At 33.5% G+C, this 20,337-nt stretch overlaps 1 protein-coding gene across 1 annotated transcript in view; it reads left to right on the top strand.

Annotated features, from left to right (window-relative positions):
- LOC139498900 (uncharacterized) overlaps positions 1-20,337 on the top strand; it is a 105,099-nt gene that overhangs the window by 65,891 nt on the left and 18,871 nt on the right. The window contains exons 15-19 of the mRNA XM_071287490.1: positions 3,265-3,804; positions 4,997-5,103; positions 11,940-12,393; positions 14,110-14,885; positions 16,868-16,898. Coding sequence (XP_071143591.1) covers positions 3,265-3,804; positions 4,997-5,103; positions 11,940-12,393; positions 14,110-14,885; positions 16,868-16,898 — 1,908 coding nt within the window. The remainder of the gene's footprint in view (positions 1-3,264; positions 3,805-4,996; positions 5,104-11,939; positions 12,394-14,109; positions 14,886-16,867; positions 16,899-20,337) is intronic.

The raw sequence follows: 20,337 nt of genomic DNA, 5'->3' as shown, positions 1-20,337 counted from the left end.
ATCAATTATATGGTCATTTTTATAAATTTTCTGTTTACAAAACTTTGAATTATTCAAAAAACTAAGGATTTTCTTACCCCAGGAGTAGATTACCTTAGCCGTATTTGGCACAACTTTTTGGAATTTTGGGTCTTCAATGCTCTTCAACTTTGTATTTGTTTGGCTTTTTAACTATTTTGATCTGAGCGTCACTGATGAGTCTTATGTAGACGAAACGCGCGTCTGGCGTATAAAATTATAATCCTGGTACTTTTGATAACTATTTACACCACTGGGTCGATGCCACTGCTGGTGGACGTTTCGTCCCCGAGGGTATCACCAGCCCAGTAGTCAGCACTTCGGTGTTGACATGAATATCAATTATATGGTCATTTTTATAAATTTTCTGTTTACAAAACTTTGAATTATTCAAAAAACTAAGGATTTTCTTACCCCAGGAGTAGATTACCTTAGCCGTATTTGGCACAACTTTTTGGAATTTTGGGTCTTCAATGCTCTTCAACTTTGTATTTGTTTGGCTTTTTAACTATTTTGATCTGAGCGTCACTGATGAGTCTTATGTAGACGAAACGCGCGTCTGGCGTATAAAATTATAATCCTGGTACTTTTGATAACTATTTACACCACTGGGTCGATGCCACTGCTGGTGGACGTTTCGTACCCGAGGGTATCACCAGCCCAGTAGTCAGCACTTCGGTGTTTACATGAATATCAATTATATGGTCATTTTTATAAATTTTCTGTTTACAAAACTTTGAATTATTCAAAAAACTAAGGATTTTCTTACCCCAGGAGTAGATTACCTTAGCCGTATTTGGCACAACTTTTTGGAATTTTGGGTCTTCAATGCTCTTCAACTTTGTATTTGTTTGGCTTTTTAACTATTTTGATCTGAGCGTCACTGATGAGTCTTATGTAGACGAAACGCGCGTCTGGCGTATAAAATTATAATCCTGGTACTTTTGATAACTATTTACACCACTGGGTCGATGCCACTGCTGGTGGACGTTTCGTCCCCGAGGGTATCACCAGCCCAGTAGTCAGTACTTCGGTGTTGACATGAATATCAATTATATGGTCATTTTTATAAATTTTCTGTTTACAAAACTTTGAATTATTCAAAAAACTAAGGATTTTCTTACCCCAGGAGTAGATTACCTTAGCCGTATTTGGCACAACTTTTTGGAATTTTGGGTCTTCAATGCTCTTCAACTTTGTATTTGTTTGGCTTTTTAACTATTTTGATCTGAGCGTCACTGATGAGTCTTATGTAGACGAAACGCGCGTCTGGCGTATAAAATTATAATCCTGGTACTTTTGATAACTATTTACACCACTGGGTCGATGCCACTGCTGGTGGACGTTTCGTCCCCGAGGGTATCACCAGCCCAGTAGTCAGCACTTCGGTGTTTACATGAATATCAATTATATGGTCATTTTTATAAATTTTCTGTTTACAAAACTTTGAATTATTCAAAAAACTAAGGATTTTCTTACCCCAGGAGTAGATTACCTTAGCCGTATTTGGCACAACTTTTTGGAATTTTGGGTCTTCAATGCTCTTCAACTTTGTATTTGTTTGGCTTTTTAACTATTTTGATCTGAGCGTCACTGATGAGTCTTATGTAGACGAAACGCGCGTCTGGCGTATAAAATTATAATCCTGGTACTTTTGATAACTATTTACACCACTGGGTCGATGCCACTGCTGGTGGACGTTTCGTCCCCGAGGGTATCACCAGCCCAGTAGTCAGTACTTCGGTGTTGACATGAATATCAATTATATGGTCATTTTTATAAATTTTCTGTTTACAAAACTTTGAATTATTCAAAAAACTAAGGATTTTCTTACCCCAGGAGTAGATTACCTTAGCCGTATTTGGCACAACTTTTTGGAATTTTGGGTCTTCAATGCTCTTCAACTTTGTATTTGTTTGGCTTTTTAACTATTTTGATCTGAGCGTCACTGATGAGTCTTATGTAGACGAAACGCGCGTCTGGCGTATAAAATTATAATCCTGGTACTTTTGATAACTATTTGATGAAGCTGAAGTCCAATCAACTTATAACTTGATACACTTGTTGCTTATGATATGATCTTTCTAATTTTAAAGCCAAACTAGACTTTTGACCCCAATTTCACGGTCCATTGAAGATAGAAAATGAAAGTGGGAGTTTCAGGTTAAAGCTTTTGGTCAAGGTAGTTTTTGATGAAGCTGAAGTCCAATCAACATGAAACTTAGTACACTTGTTGCTTATGATATGATCTTTCTATTTTTAAAGCCAAACTAGACTTTTGATCCCAATTTCACGGTCCATTGAACATAGAAAATGAAAGTGGGAGGTTCAGGTTAAAGTTTTTGGTCAAGGTAGTTTTTGATGAAGCTGAAGTCCAATCAACATGAAACTTAGTACACTTGTTGCTTATGATATGATCTTTCTATTTTTAAAGCCAAACTAGACTTTTGATCCCAATTTCATGGTCCATTGAACATAGAAAATGAAAGTGGGAGGTTCAGGTTAAAGTTTTTGGTCAAGGTAGTTTTTGATGAAGCTGAAGTCCTATCAACTTGAAACTTAGTACACTTGTTGCTTATGATATGATCTTTCTAATTTTAGTGCCAAATTAAAGTTTTGACCCCAATTTCACGGTCCACTGCGAGGAAAATTTAGAAAGAGCAATTTTGTCCACAGTTGATAACATTTAATTAACTTTACCATTGGTATATAGGACTGTTGAAGTATGAAGAAGCAAATAAACAACATTAAAATTAATTTGAAGGTTCCTTTAAAGATTTTCTAGAACTTTGAGAGCCATCTTTCACATACAAATGTTTTTGAAATGTATGAATTGGGCCGTTGTTTTTTTCTGTAAATTGTTTCACTTTTTTTGTGTTTTTTGTGTGTTTTTGTGTCAATTATTTAACTTTTTGTCTTTTCATGACCTTTTATCATGTGTATAGCTGACAAAATGAAAGATATGTATGGGTTTTACTCAATGTTGAAGACTACAATGATATACAATTCATTAAAACCTGGTCAATTGGACTTTGTGCAATGAAGAGTTGTACTATTTGCAATTACACCACATCTTAATTTTCACAAAATAAGAAGAAATTAACTTTTTTCCCTGCTTCAATGATCAACTTCATTTTATGCTAAAGTAAGTTTTTTGTTACTTTGAGTGATTATGTCACTGTAAAGTCTTTACCAAAGTTTATCTATTTGTATGTAATAAATAACATCAATTTTGTTTTCATACAGCAACTTATAATGCCTTGGATGTTGTGTACAATAAGGTATTAATGACCTCAATAGAAGAAGATGAAAGTAAACAAGCAAAAACACCAGAAAATCAGGAACCAGATGCAAAACCTGTTGATAGTCAAAATACAGAAGATAATCCTTCTCAGAAGTCACAAGGTACCAAGTCAACATCCTGGCCTGTGAACGACTCGAGTGAACCCTCTACACAGCCACAGACAGCCCAATCTTTATCACCACAAACGTCCTCTAGTGAGTCTAAAAAACAGCAAATGAAAAAGAAAATGACAACTAAAATGACCAAAAAAGAAATCAGAAAGAGAATGGAGAAAGTCCTCAAAAGTGGGAAATATAAAATGAAAGTTGGCAGACTCATCTTCTGGGACTTTGGAGGACAGTATGTCTATTATACAACACACCAGACATTCATGACTTACAGAGCTTTATTTCTAGTAGTTTTTGATGGTAGTAAGAGATTGAATGAAGAAGTCCCTGATGTACTGTGTTTTCCAGGGCAGCACATGACTCCAACCCCTGCAGGTAATTAAATTGTCATAACCTTTTTAGCTAACTGGATGAATCTGTCAACATATATTTGTTCCACCTAACAGAAGTTCTAATGGAAACTTTGTTATAAACATTGTCATAATATCTATTCCTGTTGTAATAAATATTCTATACCATTTATTCTGTTAGGAACATATACTGTAATATTTATTCCTGTGGAAATAGTATTCCAGAATATCTTTTCCTTTTGGAACTTATATTAATGATTGAACTTCTATTCCGTGACAATCAAAATGTGCTAACAGGTGTTAATGAAATCGACAATTTCGTGGAATGTGAAAGGCACTCAAAGGGGATTTGTGTCTTTTTGTTGTCGGATGTACAAGTACCCCGCCACGTCCACTTGTATTTTTGTCCATCTTATGAGTTAAGCCTTTTTCATCTGATTTGTATAGTTCGTTCTTATGTTGTACTGTTATACCACTGTCCCAGGTTAGCATGGTTTAGGGGAGTGTTGGGATCTCGCTAGCATGTTTAACCCCGCCACATTGTTCATGTATGTGCATGTCCTGAGTCAGGAGCCTATAATTCAGTGGTTGTCGTTTGTTTATGTGTTGTATATTTGTTTTTCGTTCATTTTTTTATATAAATAAGACCGTTAGTTTTCTTGTTTACTTGTTTTAGATTGTTGAAGGCCGTACAGTGACATATAGTTGTTAATGTCTGTGTCATTTTGGTCTCTTGTGGATAGTTGTCTCATTGGCAATCATACCACATCTCCTTTTTTATATAGACATAAATGCAACATAACAACAAATGTTCACTTGTCTTGTTAAAAGTTTAACGATTGTTGCCAATATCAGTAACTGGTAACTGGTTAGGGGCATGCTAGTATGCACCCAGGTTTTGAGGGGTTCTCAATCTTTCGTGTTCCCTATAGTGTTTTGTTGACAGTTGTTAGATTTTTTTAATTTTGTATTTTTTTGTATTGCCTTTCCTTGGTCAAATGGTACAATTTATACAATTAAGCTTAATTAGTAAAATTATAAAAGAAAAATCTGTTGTTCTACGTGTTGCCATTTTCTTACAACGTGATGTTTTACTCTATTTCTAAGCTTCTGGTTTTTAATTGCCTTCCTTTTTTATGAAAGTGATAAAATTAAAATATATTTGAGACAAATTACACATCTGATTACATTGCATTTTAGTTTTATTATACTTTTAGTCTTCTTACTACACTGGGTGAACTCAATACTGACCTATTGTAAGGTGGTGTATGCTGGCATACCTAGGATCTTGTTTGTTGCCACCCATAAGGACAAGATACCAGTGGTAAGTGAAAAAGATATATGTAGGTCATTTATTGAGGTTTTCCTTAGATCTTGTTTGTATTCACTAAGAAGGACACAGTACCAGAGTGTTCTCATAGTAGCAACATGTAGAACCAAGCTTCATGGGAACATGTTATACTTGGTGATGCATCATCAGGTTCATAGATAAACCATTGTCTATTTTACAGGTACTTTATACATGTGTTATATGTTTAAACATAATGGCTTTTAAAAACACAGGGTGATATATTTTGTGAAATAAAATTGAGAAAGGAAATGGGGAATGTGTCAAAGCGACAACAACTCGACCATAGAGCAGACAACAGCCGAAGGCCACCAGTGGGTCTTCAATGTAGCGAGAATGCCCTCACCCCTAGGTGTCCTTCAGCTGGCCCCTAAAAATATGTTTACTAGTACAGTGATAATGGACGTCATACTAAACTCCAAATTATACACAAGAAACTAAAATTAAAAATCATACAAGACTAACAAAGGCCAGAGGCTCCTGACTTGGGACAGGTGCAAAATTGGGGCGGGTTAAACATGTTTATGAGATCTCAACCCTCCCCTATACCTCTAGCCAATGTAGAAAAGTAAACGCATAACAATACGCACATTAAAATTCAGTTCAAGAGAAGTCTGAGTCAAATGTCAAAAGATGTAACAAAAGAAAATAAATAAAATGACAATAATACATAAATAACAACAGACTACTAGCAGTTAACTGACATGCCAGCTCCAGACCTCAATTAAACTGATTGAAAGATTATGTCTTCATCATATGAATATCAGGCACAATCCCTCCCGTTAGGGTTTAGTATCATACTATCATAAAATATATGAAAAGAACATAACCCGTGTCATGCCAATAACTGTTTTTGTTGGTTTTTTTTTGTAAAAGCATACATTCCTTTACAAACTAGTTTGACTCCAGAAAATAACATACTAAAAGAAAGATGGTAATGCTGACTGTACTGATATTGCAAATATTGTGATTAAAAATAACTCTATTCCAATGGTCAAAAATAAGATAAAGAGGACAAATGTGATTTGCTAAACATATATGTTGATTTAATATCCACATGAAGAAATTTCATACCACACTGGTGTGTTTGTGTATTAATCCTTGATAATTTTGTTGACTTGAACAGTTGATGATGTGTCTTAATACTTTTTTTAATAATTTGACAATTAAAATGTCATTCCTATTTTTGTCCAAGAGGGAACCACCAGCTAAGTAGTCAGCACTTTGGTGTTGACCTGAATATCAATTATATGGAAATTTTTATTATCTTACTGTTTGCAAAACTATAACTTATTCGAAATACTAAGGATTTTTCTTATCCAAGGCAAAGCCATATTTGGCACAACTTTTTGGAATTTTGGATCCCCAATTTTCTTCAACTTTGTACTCCTTTGCTTTATAACTAGTTTGATTGGAGCGTCACTGGTGAGTCTTATGGAGACGAATCGCATGTTTGGCGTAACAAATAATAATTCTGGTACCTAAATTGATGATTTTGTCACAATCTTCATATTTTCCATGGTTTAATTAGACTTAGTGTAGGATATAAGCTCAAGAAATACCTGATAACTATAATCTATATATATGTTACAGTAAATAGGTGAAATAGGGAATTACAAGTAATTACATGTACTAAACAATTCAGTAAATACCTGAAATTACTACTTAATTTAGGAATTACATGCATATATATATATGTATTTACTGTTTGTTTCAGTGATTACAGGTATTCAATGATTTTTTTAGTAATTTTTACAGCTATTTACTAACTTAAGATATAAAATAAGGAAGTAACAGGGTAGGGATTGTTGGGATCAGTTAAGGGTTAGGGAATCAAAGCTCCTTCAACACTGCATGCTCTTTAGTTCTGCTTGAGAATTGAAACAAGAAAATGATTGTTATATAAGTTTTGAAACTCACTCAAAATCTTTGCAACATGCATGCCAATGATATAAATTTAAATATGAGAAATACATTTGTAAGAAGTTTTGAGGCAAATTCTGCTGTTCTTTTTGGTGATAGACATTTGATTATGCCAAATTTGGTTAAATGATCTTGATAATTCATAATAAAATTAAAATTTCCATTTGACAGACTTTGCATATCATTTAGAATAATTTTACATATGAGATGATTAAATTCCTTTTACAAAATAGGTTTAACTACAACTTCTTTTGTCAGAACTTTAGGATGAAGTGGACATTCGCCATAAATAAAATTATATTTTTATGCCCCACCTACGATAGTAGAGGGGCATTATGTTTTCTGGTCTGTGGCTCCGTTCGTCCGTCCGTCTGTGTGTCCTTTCTTCCGTCCAGGTTAAAGTTTTTGGTCAAGGTAGTTTTTGATAAAGCTAAAGTCCAATCAACTTGAAACTACATTAGTACACTTGTTGCTTATGAGATGATCTTTCTAATTTTTAAGCCAAATTAGACTTTTGACCCCAATTTCACGGGCCACTGAACATAGAAAATGAAAGTGGGAGTTTCAGGTTAAAGTTTTTGGTCAAGGTAGTTTTTGATGAAGCTGAAGTCCGATCAACTTGAAACTTAGTACACTTGTTGCTTATGATATGCTCTTTCTAATTTTAATGCCAAATTAGATAATTACCCAATTTCACGGTCCATGGAACATGGAAAAGGACAGTGCGAGTGGGGCATCCGTGTACTTTGGACACATTCTTGTTGTCTCTTTTTGATGACTTTCTCTAGACCTCCTAGAATCTGCAACAAAATTGTATTATACAAGTCATACAGCAGTTATCCCACCTTTTGTGTAGCAAATATAAATATCTATTTGAAATTGAAATACATGTATAAATAAGATAAGATAAGATAAGATATTACTCCAATTAAAGAGTCAATGAAGAGCATAGTAATTTATTAGAATGATTTTGGTAATTGACAAAATAATGTTGATATACATCATGTATAAATTTATTCCATATTTAGTGGCTATTGACATAATGATAGTGTCGCATAATAAGCAGAGAACACCTATCCTTACAAAGCACCTGGTCTTGATTTGCAAACAGACAGACACAGATGGACATTATTATTTCTGGGAAGGTTTGATGCTTTTTTGGTGGAGTTTTACAATGTTTTTACTGCTGAAGGAATGTCAAAACTAGTCAAAGACAAAAAAATGACAAGGACAGTTAAACGCCTTTTATGGAGACAAAAATTATATTGATAAAAATGCTTTGGGTTTTTTCAATTGAAATAATAGCACGCTAAACCTTAAAATATAATAAATAGAGATAAATCTCGACTGTACTAGCCAAATTTTACAAATTTAAAGTTGTTTATAAAAAATGATATCATGAATGGTGGTCAATTACGTTTTTTGGGTAATTAGGTGTACCGCATGGTTCTATTATAACCATACGAAATCACCCGAGATGTCCCAAAAATATATAGATGCTCCTGGCCCAAGACCACAATTAATGACCTCGCTTTTCGTTGTTCACGAATATAGTTCCCTTTAATTATAGTGTATTTTTTCTTTCCCTTTCTCATTCATTTCTTAGCTTTTCTGGGTAGGAAATGAAAGAAGAGAGCTGAAATAAACTTTTAGATGTTTTATTTTAACTGATTTTAATAAGGAAAGAGTTATTAGGCCAGGTGCAAAAAGGTAATATTTACACTTTTCGGATCATCTCTTGACTTGCCTATAGGGGTATGGATGTGTATTGGCCAAATTTGTATGATGTAAACATGCAATTTTTCTGAAAATTGCATATATTTTTGGACTTGTACTGTTCATTACAAACACAAAAAATTAGACAAAAAGAATAGGCAAAACTTTTTTAATGCGAAAAAACGTTATAAAGATATGATAGAGGAATTAATTGTGGTCTCGGGCCTAAGAGGTGCATTTCAGCAAATTTTGAATTTATACTTTGACAACTTCTCTGAATGATCTATTGGTATTAATTTGTCAAACTATATAAGAAGAAATGATTTCCACTTTTATTTGATAGAAATTTGTAAAAAAAAAGTCCCTTTTCAGCTGATATGCCCGAAAAGTAGCTTTTTCACTTTTTTCAATATTTTTGCAAAAGCAGCATCCTTAATTTTTCTCTGACATTTTTTTTTTTATATCTATTTGTATTTGTGGTATTTATTTCACGTGTTTTACTCATTTGTGAACTCTGAACACAAAGAAAAGTGGATAAAAGCATAAAAAGAATGCAAAATGTGCTGTTTTAATAGTCTAGGTCTAACGGTCCGTACGAAGCAAGTGAAATATGAAGTTCTATGCACTTAAAAATTGTATTCCTTTAACCAGATTGCACTGAATCTATGTCAAAAGCACTTAGTACTGGTTGTTTAAACTTGTCTGTTTCACAGAATACCTTTATTTTCTTCTGTTGGATGGCTGGTGGTTAAAATATTGGCATTTTAAGACTGAAATTTCATGCAGGTTTAAACAGAAAATTGAAAAAACTTTGCATCAGACCATACTGTCTACATATATAGTTAAAAGCAACAGTCTTGTTACATCCAGGCTTCATATTTGATCATATCTCAGCAAGGATTTGAGCAAAAAGAAGCATATTTCCATCTCGAATATCATTTATATGCAATTTTATACGGAGATATAGGGAACGGCCAAAATGGCAACTTGTTATTTTAAGCTTGACATTGCTTTAGACCATGTAAAACTCATTTGTTATGATATTTGGAACTTTTATTTACATGAAAAGAACATGTATGATATGTTAAATGTTTTGTTTTAACTCAACAACTTCAGAAAATTGTTGTAAGTGGAAAATATTACATTTCATATAAGGCCTCGCTTCATTTGAAAACCTCTATTTTTTGGCATAGGCACATATGAAATTAACTTTTGTCAAATATTTATAAGTCTCATACATCAAGTATGCTATAAATGACTTTAAATAGATAATATCTTATACATTGAGACATTAAAAAGTGCAATTTGGTGGGTTTTTTTTTTATTTTTGATGCCAAAATTTGAAAGTTGAAATTGTTGTATTTCAACGTCACAATTCAGCAACAAAAGTTGAGGTATAAAAAATGCCACATTTTCTATAATATATATCATATGGCTTTGAAATTTTGTAAACTGACTCTTAATCATGTTAATACACTAAGCTTAAATCATGCCAAGTTTTATTGGAATTGGTCAAGTTTTTGGCCCCTAATAGGCCCAAGACCACAATTAATGACCTCACTTTTCGTTGTTCACGAATATAGTTCCCTGTTATTATAGTGTATTTTTTCTTTATTTTTTTTCTTTCCCTTTCTCATTCATTTCTTAGCTTCTCTGGGGTGGAAACGAAAGAAGAGAGCTGAAATAAACTTTTAGATGTTTTATTTTAACTGATTTTAATAAGGAAAGAGTGATTAGGCCAGGTGCAAAAAGGTAATATTTACACTTTTCGGATCATCTCTTGACTTAATTGCCTATAGGGGTATGGATGTGTATTGGCCAAATTTGTATGATGTAAACATGCAATTTTTCTGAAAATTGCATATATTTTTGGACTTGTACTGTACATTACAAACACAAAAAATTAGACAAAAAGAATAGACAAAACTTTTTTAATGCGAAAAAACGTTATAAAGAAATGATAGAGGAATTAATTGTGGTCTCGGGCCTCCTAGCATTGGAGGAACATTACACAGTTGTGTACATATACATGGCGGCACACGATAAGAAATCCATTTGACGATATCTAAACGTTTCGAAATGAAGTGGAAAATATTGTGCGCCACATGGGCGCTTACATTTGATACTCTATACACCATTTCTGGACGATATGCGCTATAAGTCAGAGTGCATGTCCTTTCCGATCACTGCTATTCAATGGGGTCGAATTTTTCACTTACAAGTTAATAACTCATCAACCATGTTTTTTATAAAGTACCAAAAAAGGGAACTAAAATCTCATTCAACAACAAAAACTCATATCTAACTTTTTGTATTATAGAGCAAATGCCCCTTTAACAAAAAAGTATATTTAAGGATTATTTACTGAGTTTTGATCAGCTGACCGTGGGTATCACAAGCCCAGTAGTCAGCACTTTTTGTGCTGACATGAATTGTCATTGATATGGTTATATTTATAAATTTACTGTTTACAAATGTTTGAATTTTTTGAAATACTTAGGCTTTTCTACCTCAGGCATAGATTACCTTAGGTGTATTTGGCAAAACTTTTAGGAATTTTGGTCCTCAATGCTCTTCAACTTCGTACTTTATTTGGCATTTTTAACTTTTTGGGATTCGAGCGTCACTGATGAGTCTTTTGTAGACAAAACGCGCGTCTGGCATATACTAAATTTAGTCTTGGTATTTATGATGAGTTTATTTTGATCAGCTGACCATATTACATACAACATTGATTCACTGTTAGTAAATAGGTGAAAAAATTCATTTAAATATTAGTTATTATTGGTAATAACTAGGCAGTTTAAGGAATTACTTGTATTAACTAAGTGCATCAGGAATTATAATAAATTCCTAAATTTTAGTAATTACATTTAGTTCCTAATTTCAACTATTTACTGTAACATATACATTATTTTATTTACATGTATTTAGAAACAAAGTAACACAAGAATATGTTACCAGTGTAGTTCTGTTACTGTCAATGACAAATATCCATAAAAACAAAACAAAAAATAATTATACAACAGTCTTTTGTATTTAGCACTTAAACCAGTTCTTTGAAAAATAATTATATCATATTCCTCTACATAGACAAGTATGACGTCAATCATTTGCAACAGCATCCTATTCAGCCTTCACATGTGTACTTAAAGATGATTATTTTTTGACAGGAGGATGTGGAAACGAGACGTGCACTATTGTACAGCGAAGTAGAGGAATTATTTAAGGATCACGAGGGAAGAAATCATCTTGTCCTTGACAAACAAATATTTGTCAATGCAACTGATAAAAATGATCAAGAAATTGAATCCCTGAAGAAAGCCATCACAGAGCTTACTTTCGATCATCCATGTTGGGGGGAGAGGATGCCAAATGCTTGTGTCCCCCTAGAACTGGAGATTGCTGAATTGGTAGCTGCAGGAAAACAAATCCTGTCATTGGTAGAACTTAAAGAATTGAATTCAATCAGCAAGGTGTCCGTCCTGGATTCAGTACAACTTCATGACTTCCTACACTTCCAACATTCTCTTGGGAAGCTTATCTACTTTAATACTATTCAGCTCCAAAATTATGTGATAATTAACCCGCTACTCATGGTGGAGGTCATGAGATCCTTTGTGACAGGTATTAATCAATTACGTCTCTAATGTTGTTATAACTTGTGTCCAATCCCTTTTGCTACTTTTGCAAATAAAATATGTTTAAACTATTAATCAATTGAAAACTAAGAGTTACTGACTTATTTCATGCAGATGTCATTGTTGTACATAATGAGGCCATTGAGCAGAACTGATGTATGGCTTTTATTTTGTCTTCATGCTGTTTATTATTCTTTCTTTGATCTCCTTTTGCATTCTTTATGATCCTCCGACGTTGCCTAGCTATGTAAATGACAATTGACTCATCAGTGAGTGTATCTGTCCATTCGAAACACATCAGTATTCAGAGACTGTTTGCCATAATGATTTGTTATCACAAGCCCCGTAGTCAGCACTCTTTGTGCTGACATGAATTGTCATTGATATGGTTATATTTATAAATTTACTGTTAACAAATTTTTGAATTTTTGGAATTACTTAGGCTTTTCTACCTCAGGCATAAATCACCTTAGCTGTATTTGGCAAAACTTTTAGGAATTTTAGTTCTCAATGCTCTACAACTTCGTACTTTATTTGGCCTTTTTTACTTTTTTGGAATAGAGCGTCACTGATGAGTCTTTTGTAGACAAAACACCCGTCTGGCATATATACTAAATTTAGTTCTGGTATCTATAATGAGTTTATTTGACTTGTTAGGATTAGCTGTCGTAATATTCTCTCCATCCTGTTCTATTATCACTTTTATTGGACCATTTTTAGCTCACCTGACCTGAAAGGTCAAGTGAGCTTTTCTCATCACTTGGCGTCTGGCGTCCTTAAACTTTAACAAAAATCTTCTCCTCTGAAACTACTGGGTTAAATTTAACCAAAATTGGCCACAATCATCCTTGGGGTATCTAGTTTAAAAAATGTGTCCGATGACCTGGCCATCAAACCAAGATGGTCGCCATGGCTAAAAATAGAACACGGGGGTAAAATGTATATTTTGGTTTATATCTTCAAAACCAATGCATTCAGATCTATCTGCCCTGAAATTTGCAGACGAATCCAACAACCTGTTGTTGGGTTGCTGCCCCCTGAATTGGTAATTTTAAGGAAATTTTGCAGTCTTTGGTTATTATCTGGAATACTATTATAGATAGAGATAAACTGTAAACAGCAATGATGTTCAGCAAAATAAAACCTACAAATAAGTCAACATGACCAAAATTGTTAGAGAAACCCTTAAGGAGTTATTGTCCTTTATAGTCAATATTGAACTTTTCATTATTTTTGTAAATTTGTACAAAAATCTTCTTTTCTAAAACTATGGGCCAAATTTAACCAAACTTGGCCACAATCATTACTAGGGTATCTATTTCAAAAAAGTGTCTAATGACCCTGCCTACCAACCAAGATGGCCGACATCAGTAAATACAGTAACAGGTGAGCGACACAGGCTCTTGAGAGCCTCTAGTTTTACAGGAGCAAAGGGACTTTTACATAGTAAGATTAGTTGCTGTCATATTCTTTCCACCCTGCTTTATCATCAGTTTTATTTGACTAGTTTTACAGGAGTAATTAAAGGGACTTTTACCATTTATTTTAATAGCTTGACCTAAAACATTTCATCATATTGTGTGGGTATCATTCTTTTTGTTTAATTTGATGTTACACAGCAGATTGTTGTCCTATAGGAATTTTTTCAAATTAAAAAAATTATCAATGAGGGAAAATAAAAAAAAAAATTGTTTATTTTTAGATGAAGGATTTTGGCCAAAGAAAAGAAGAATACAGGAAACTTTCAGGAGAATGTCAGAAAGTGGGATCATACATCGAGAAGACTTGTATCAGATATGGAAACAGAAGGACTTCCGTGCAGTTTTACCATACAAAGAGTTTATATTCAACATACTCATTCATTTAGATATTCTGGCAGAACAACGGAGGTATGATACAGCTTCAGGAAGTCGGTTACCAGTAGAGATGTTCTTTGTTCCCTGTATGGTCACACAACGAAATACCACCAGCTTTATGGACAAAGAGTGTACACCAGTGAGAGCTATATGCTTAGCATTTGTTTTTAAAGGGACTGTCATACCACCAGCTTTGCCTAATCGTCTGATCAGTGCCTGTTTGAGCATGTGGACTCTGAAGCAATATGAAGGTAGAAAACTCCTCTTTTCAGGATTTGTTGTAGTCTCATTTGACAAGTCACATGATATTGTAGTTTGTGTTGAAGGCAACAAGATTCTTCTGTATATTGTCCATAAAACCTCGGCTGGACTTATAGTACGAGATATAGCTACTGTAGTTAAGGAATGTTTGGTTACAACACTGGAGAGAATTTCGGATTTCTATCAGTCCACAATCCATGTAAAACGCTGTCAACAATTACCGTTCCATCTTGAATATTCATGTTCTGAGATGAAATGCTTCATTGATGAAGAGGAAGCTTTACAGTCAAATGAATGGGTTTGTGACACACATAACATAACCCATAGAGCAGGAAACTCCACTATTTGGAACCAAGAAAAGGTATATATTAGATACATTGTATGGTCATTAAGAAAATCACTGATAAATTCAAAGGAAAAATAACACCAAGATTTAAATCTTAGGACAGATGATGTTAGATTTAAAAAAAAAGGTAAATACAAAAAAATAAATTGTAATCTTAAATAGGTAATGCTTGAACTTTGCAAAACTCATTTGGTTAATGAAAACAAACAATGAGAAGTGTTTTATTTTCTATTTTGTTTTGGGTAAGGTAGGCGCTGGTAAATGACACTACTTGAAAATTAACCTCTAGTAATTTATGTGTTAAATTATTTACTATTCAAAGTCTGTTTGCATAATTATAATTCCAATGAAATTTATTAACAAAGTATCAACTAAACAAAATCCCAGGAATACAATTTAACTTTAGCATTCTACCAAAAAGTATACCCCTTTTCTAAATAAGTAAATAGAATTATGAACTCAGTAAGTTATGAGAGTTACGGACAATACATTTCTCTTATGTTTATCATTTACTCAATCTGAATAAAATTTCATGGGTAACAGATTAAGTGTGTGTTTTTCTTTTGTATCGTTTACATGTTTTAAAAACAGAATGGCATCTGTTGATCAATTTTTTTGGCAGTCAGGAGGGTATAAGAACATTCGTTGTTCGACCTGCTAGTTATATGTGTTTTGTTTATAAGGGAAAAGTTGTCTGCTTAGTTTAAACATATTTATTTATAGTGGATTGGGAAACAAGTTTTGCAACTTAAATTACTCCCTTTCCACTTTGCGGGTGCAAGTGCTGCCTTAATTATAGGGGCATTAGCCTACACTTTTTCGAAATCTACAAGGGCGTCTTTAACGTGCAAGAGATATGGCTCTCTCTTAACACGGGTCAGCCATTTATCGTCTACTTCCGACGGACTATTATCGTGTCCTCAAGACCATACTCACAGATGGTGTCAAGGGAGAGCCGAAAATTGAGTTCCTGAAATTTTCATCCCAAACAGGAATCGAACCGCAAACCTTTGTGTTAGTAGTCCGATGCACTAACCACTACAAAACGGCTCTCTTGTCTGTTTAATTCAGATCCCTCTACAAATACATGTGTTTTGCATTCATATGTATAAAAAATGCGTTTTTTTAATTTTTTCGTTTGGGCTTGCATTATATTTGCCCTCTGGTTTAAATGAAATGTTCATCCTATGTCGACTCTTCAAAATTAAATAGTCTAAATTGAGTACTAAACTAGGGTAAATTGTATGGCCTTCTAAAAACGATAATAATTGTCCAAATCCCGATGTGGTGTACTCATATTTTTGCACCTTTTCATTGCGGTATAACATCTATTCCATAAGTTTATTGTTTTCTGTTTGGTATTAAATTAATAATCAAGATCCATTTTGTTACATCTAATGATCCTTTTATTTGGCATGATTGCCAAAAGCTGTCAGCAGAGGTTTATGCACATCCGCTGTTCGATATGCTAGTCAAATGCGTTTTACTAAATTAGACTCATCTACTTTTGTGGTATTTAGGAAAATGTTTATATAATCCAATTATCCTATTTCAAATCTTCAAAATTTAAGAGTCCATCCTAAATTGAGGTAGATAATATGGCCTTCCAAATACCGTGTCATTTTCTAACATCACTGACGAGACATTAATTGATGATATTAGGATATAGTGTACTTTTGCACCTTTTGTTTGCGGTATACCATCTTTTCTGCAAGTTTATTGTTTTCTGCCTTTTAGTATTACATTATTAGTTAAGATCCAACATCTGGTGGTCCGTGTATTTGACAATCGCCATTGACAGTCAGCAGGGTTTAAGAATATCCGTTGTACGACCTGCTGGTCAAATGCGGTTTTGTTTTTAAATATACATTTTCGCTTTTTTTTTGCCTTTAAAAAAATGTTGTTTGTGCTGTATTCAGACGCCTCTACCAAGAAATTTATTTTGCATACGTATTAAAATTGCGTTTTTTCATTATTTATATATATTATTTCTACAGGAGAAAGAACAGTGTGAGCCGAATTGTCCAGGTAAGAATTCTTTAACTATGTTAAGAATTTTCCAATCTGTGGTGTAAGAAGGAAATATGAGAATTATATTTAATACTGTAATTACACTGAATTTTGTCTTTTAATTTGTGACTTCTTTTTCAAATGTGACGCATAAACATACTGTTTAGTCTTTTAATTGTAATCATAGTAATAGTAAGGGAGTTTTCTATTTTGTTTCACAATAACAAGCTTTGAAAAAGATTGTAATAAATTGATTGTATATTATTAATGGAACTAAAATAATAGAAAAAAATTGAAGGGTCTGTTTCCTTGTTTTTGAGATATAAGCATTGAAAGATTGGCAGGAAATGATTCTTTCTAGATTATTCACACTTTTAACATAACAATGATAAGCAACTTTTTTTCTATCCAAAACTGAAAAAAACGGATTTATCGCTATTTTGTGCATTTTTCTTTTGATGTTTTTTTGTGATAATTTTCATATCATGCCTCTCGCTTGAGATGGAAAAATTATCGCTAGAAACTAAGGAGGCCACGTGGCGTTGCTAACGAAATTGACATGAAATTGACAACGTCGTCATAGATAAAATAGCGATAAACAGATTATCATTGGTCATCTCAACTCGATTGCTTTTCTCACTTTCGCTGTACCAGCTCAAGCGAGAAAATCAATCTCGTTGAGATGATCAACGATAATCTATGATTATAAGATTTTCAAATATGACTGTTAAACTATGTGTTAACCTATAGCTGTACACCAATGTAGATGTGCATCCATCGCTGTCGAAAAATCTTGTCCAACTGATGTTCCCGCTGTTTCAGAAGCCCTTGCTTATTTCAGAAAGTAGGCGGAGCTTAATGTGTAAGGTCCAAAAAGGGTAATTTGACTGATTCGTATTATAGTATTTTTAAAGTAAACTAACAAAAATATATGAAATACACATTTTTAAACAGCAATATATGCGATAGGTTAAAACAGATATTTCATATATTTTTGATAGTTTTGTGGTGTTTCATGAATTATACCATAGCTTTTGTTGAAACCTCTCGGCAACCTCACTCGACTTCGTCTCGTGAGGTTATTGCCGGGAATTTCAACAAAAGCTATGGTATAATTTATGAAACACCACAAAACTATCCAAAAGATATGAAATATCTATAACTTATACAACAATACACTGGTACTGCGTGGATAAAACCAGAGAACTTTGATTGCCTAACATAAGTTCAAGAACAAGTGACACTTAACTTATGTAAAACTATTTGTTAACCAACATTAATAAAATTAAATTGTTCTCTGAACAATTGAAGGCCTTTCCACATCAAAGAAATTTTGAAAAGAAGCTACTTTCTTCAGACTGATGCGATAAATAATGGTTTTGATATATTTGAACGTGAACTAAAGTAGATAATATGCTACTTCCGGTTTTAATATATATATATACTAGAACACACCCGCGAAATCGCGGTCATTCAGAGCGTAGTTTAAAGTATGTAAAGTGTTGTTTTCTGGTTTGAATTGTTTTACATTGTCAGTTCGGGGCCTTTTGAAGCTGAGTATGCGGTATGGGCTTTGCTCGTTGTTGAAGGTCGTACGGTGACCTATAGTTGTTAATTTCTGTGTCATATTGGTCTCTTTTGGAGAGTTGTCTCAACATGGAAATCATACCACATCTTCTTTTTTTTGTAATCAATGAATTTTGTAAAAGATTTAATGACTGGAGAATTTCAGAAAAGGTATCAAAAGTGTATCACATGAATATTTTTAGCGCTTATCTGTATATTATAAACATTCATTACTATATAAATATAGTGTATTTACTTTCAATTCTAAGTTTACTAATCGATCCATGGTGGTCATTGATATAGTATACAGACCCTCTCTATTTAATAAACTCTGTGACCGCCGTGGATAGTAAACTTGAAAGTGATAGCAGATAGAATTCTGAAAATACACTTTATTCTTTGTATATGTATGTTCAAAGTATACAGAAAAACGCAAACCGGAAGTCTAATCTGACTTAAAATTTTGTCCAATGACGGGACAATATCCGGATGCCTTTTTTCTCGTTTTTCTCCCAAAATAACTTAATCTGAATAATCATATGAATGGATGACAAATGCGACTATGCACTGTACCTATAGGACACAGAGGCGTGTTGATTAATTTATTGTGGAAAGAAGAGAAGCGACACCAAAAATGAGGTCTTCTCGTTTAATAGTATAGAAGTAAATGTTACTTTTGGTCTCATATGATAGCTTTTTTCACACTGATTCCAAAAATATATAGTTTCTATATACATGATATACTTTTGCCTGTAAACCGGGATGTAATTGACCACTTCCGGTTTACAGAAAGTCATTTCTAGTCTTTAGTGATTGATAAATGTATTTAAATTACAAAATGTATGGATTCTGAGCACTTTGATATGAAAAAAGTGCAAAAAAGCTACTTCCAGTTTTCTCGAGGTCACTTCCAGTTGTCATTTTTCAAGGTCATATGTCACCTAACCTTTTGTACAAGGTCATAATGGCTTTATAATGAACTTAGTTGAAGTTTATATCAAATAACTATATATTGAGATATTTCAGGGGCACTAACTCCTATAAGATGCACTTTAATTGTATTAGATCAAATGTAACATATCTTCATTACAATAAAGCAAACATTTTGCGCTTGTTTTTGTCGAGCCTGCAACTTTTGTTGCAGAAAGCTCAACATAGGGAAAGTGATCCGTCGGCGGCGGCGCCGTTAGCTTACTTCTTAAAAGCTTTATATTTTAGAAGGTAGAAGACCTGGATGCTTCATACTTTGTATATAGATGCCTCATGCTACGAGGTTTCCGTCAGTCACATGTCCAATATTCTTGACCTCATTTTCATGGTTCAGTGACCACTTGAAAAAAATGTTTGGATTTTTTGTATTAATGTTGAATTCTCTCTTATTATAGGTAGTAGGATAACTATATTTGATATGTGCGTACCTTGTAAGGTCCTCATGTCTGTCAGACAGTTTTCACTTGACCTCGACCTCACTTCATGGATCAGTGAACAAGGTTAAGTTTTGGTGGTCAAGTCCATATCTCAGATACTATAAGCAATAGGGCTAGTATATTCGGTGTATGGAAGGACTGTAAGGTGTACATGTCCAACTGGCAGGTGTCATTTGACCTTGACCTCGTTTTCATGGATCAGTGGTTATAGTTAAATTTTTGTGTTTTGGTCTGTTTTTCTCATATTATATGCAATAGGTCTACTATATTTGTTGTATGGAATGATTGTAAAGTGTACATGTCTAGCGGGCAGATGTCATGTGACCTTGACCTCATTTTCATGGTTCAGTGGTCAAAGTTAAGTTTTTTAGTTTTGGTCTTTTTATCTAATACTTATGCCATAGGTCAACTATATTTGGTGTATGGAAATATTTTATGATCTTTATGTCAGTTGCGCAGGTTTT

Source organism: Mytilus edulis, chromosome 12 (genome assembly GCF_963676685.1).
Source record: "Mytilus edulis chromosome 12, xbMytEdul2.2, whole genome shotgun sequence".
Lineage (NCBI taxonomy): Eukaryota > Metazoa > Mollusca > Bivalvia > Mytilida > Mytilidae > Mytilus > Mytilus edulis.
This window is presented reverse-complemented; position numbering and strand designations above follow the sequence as displayed.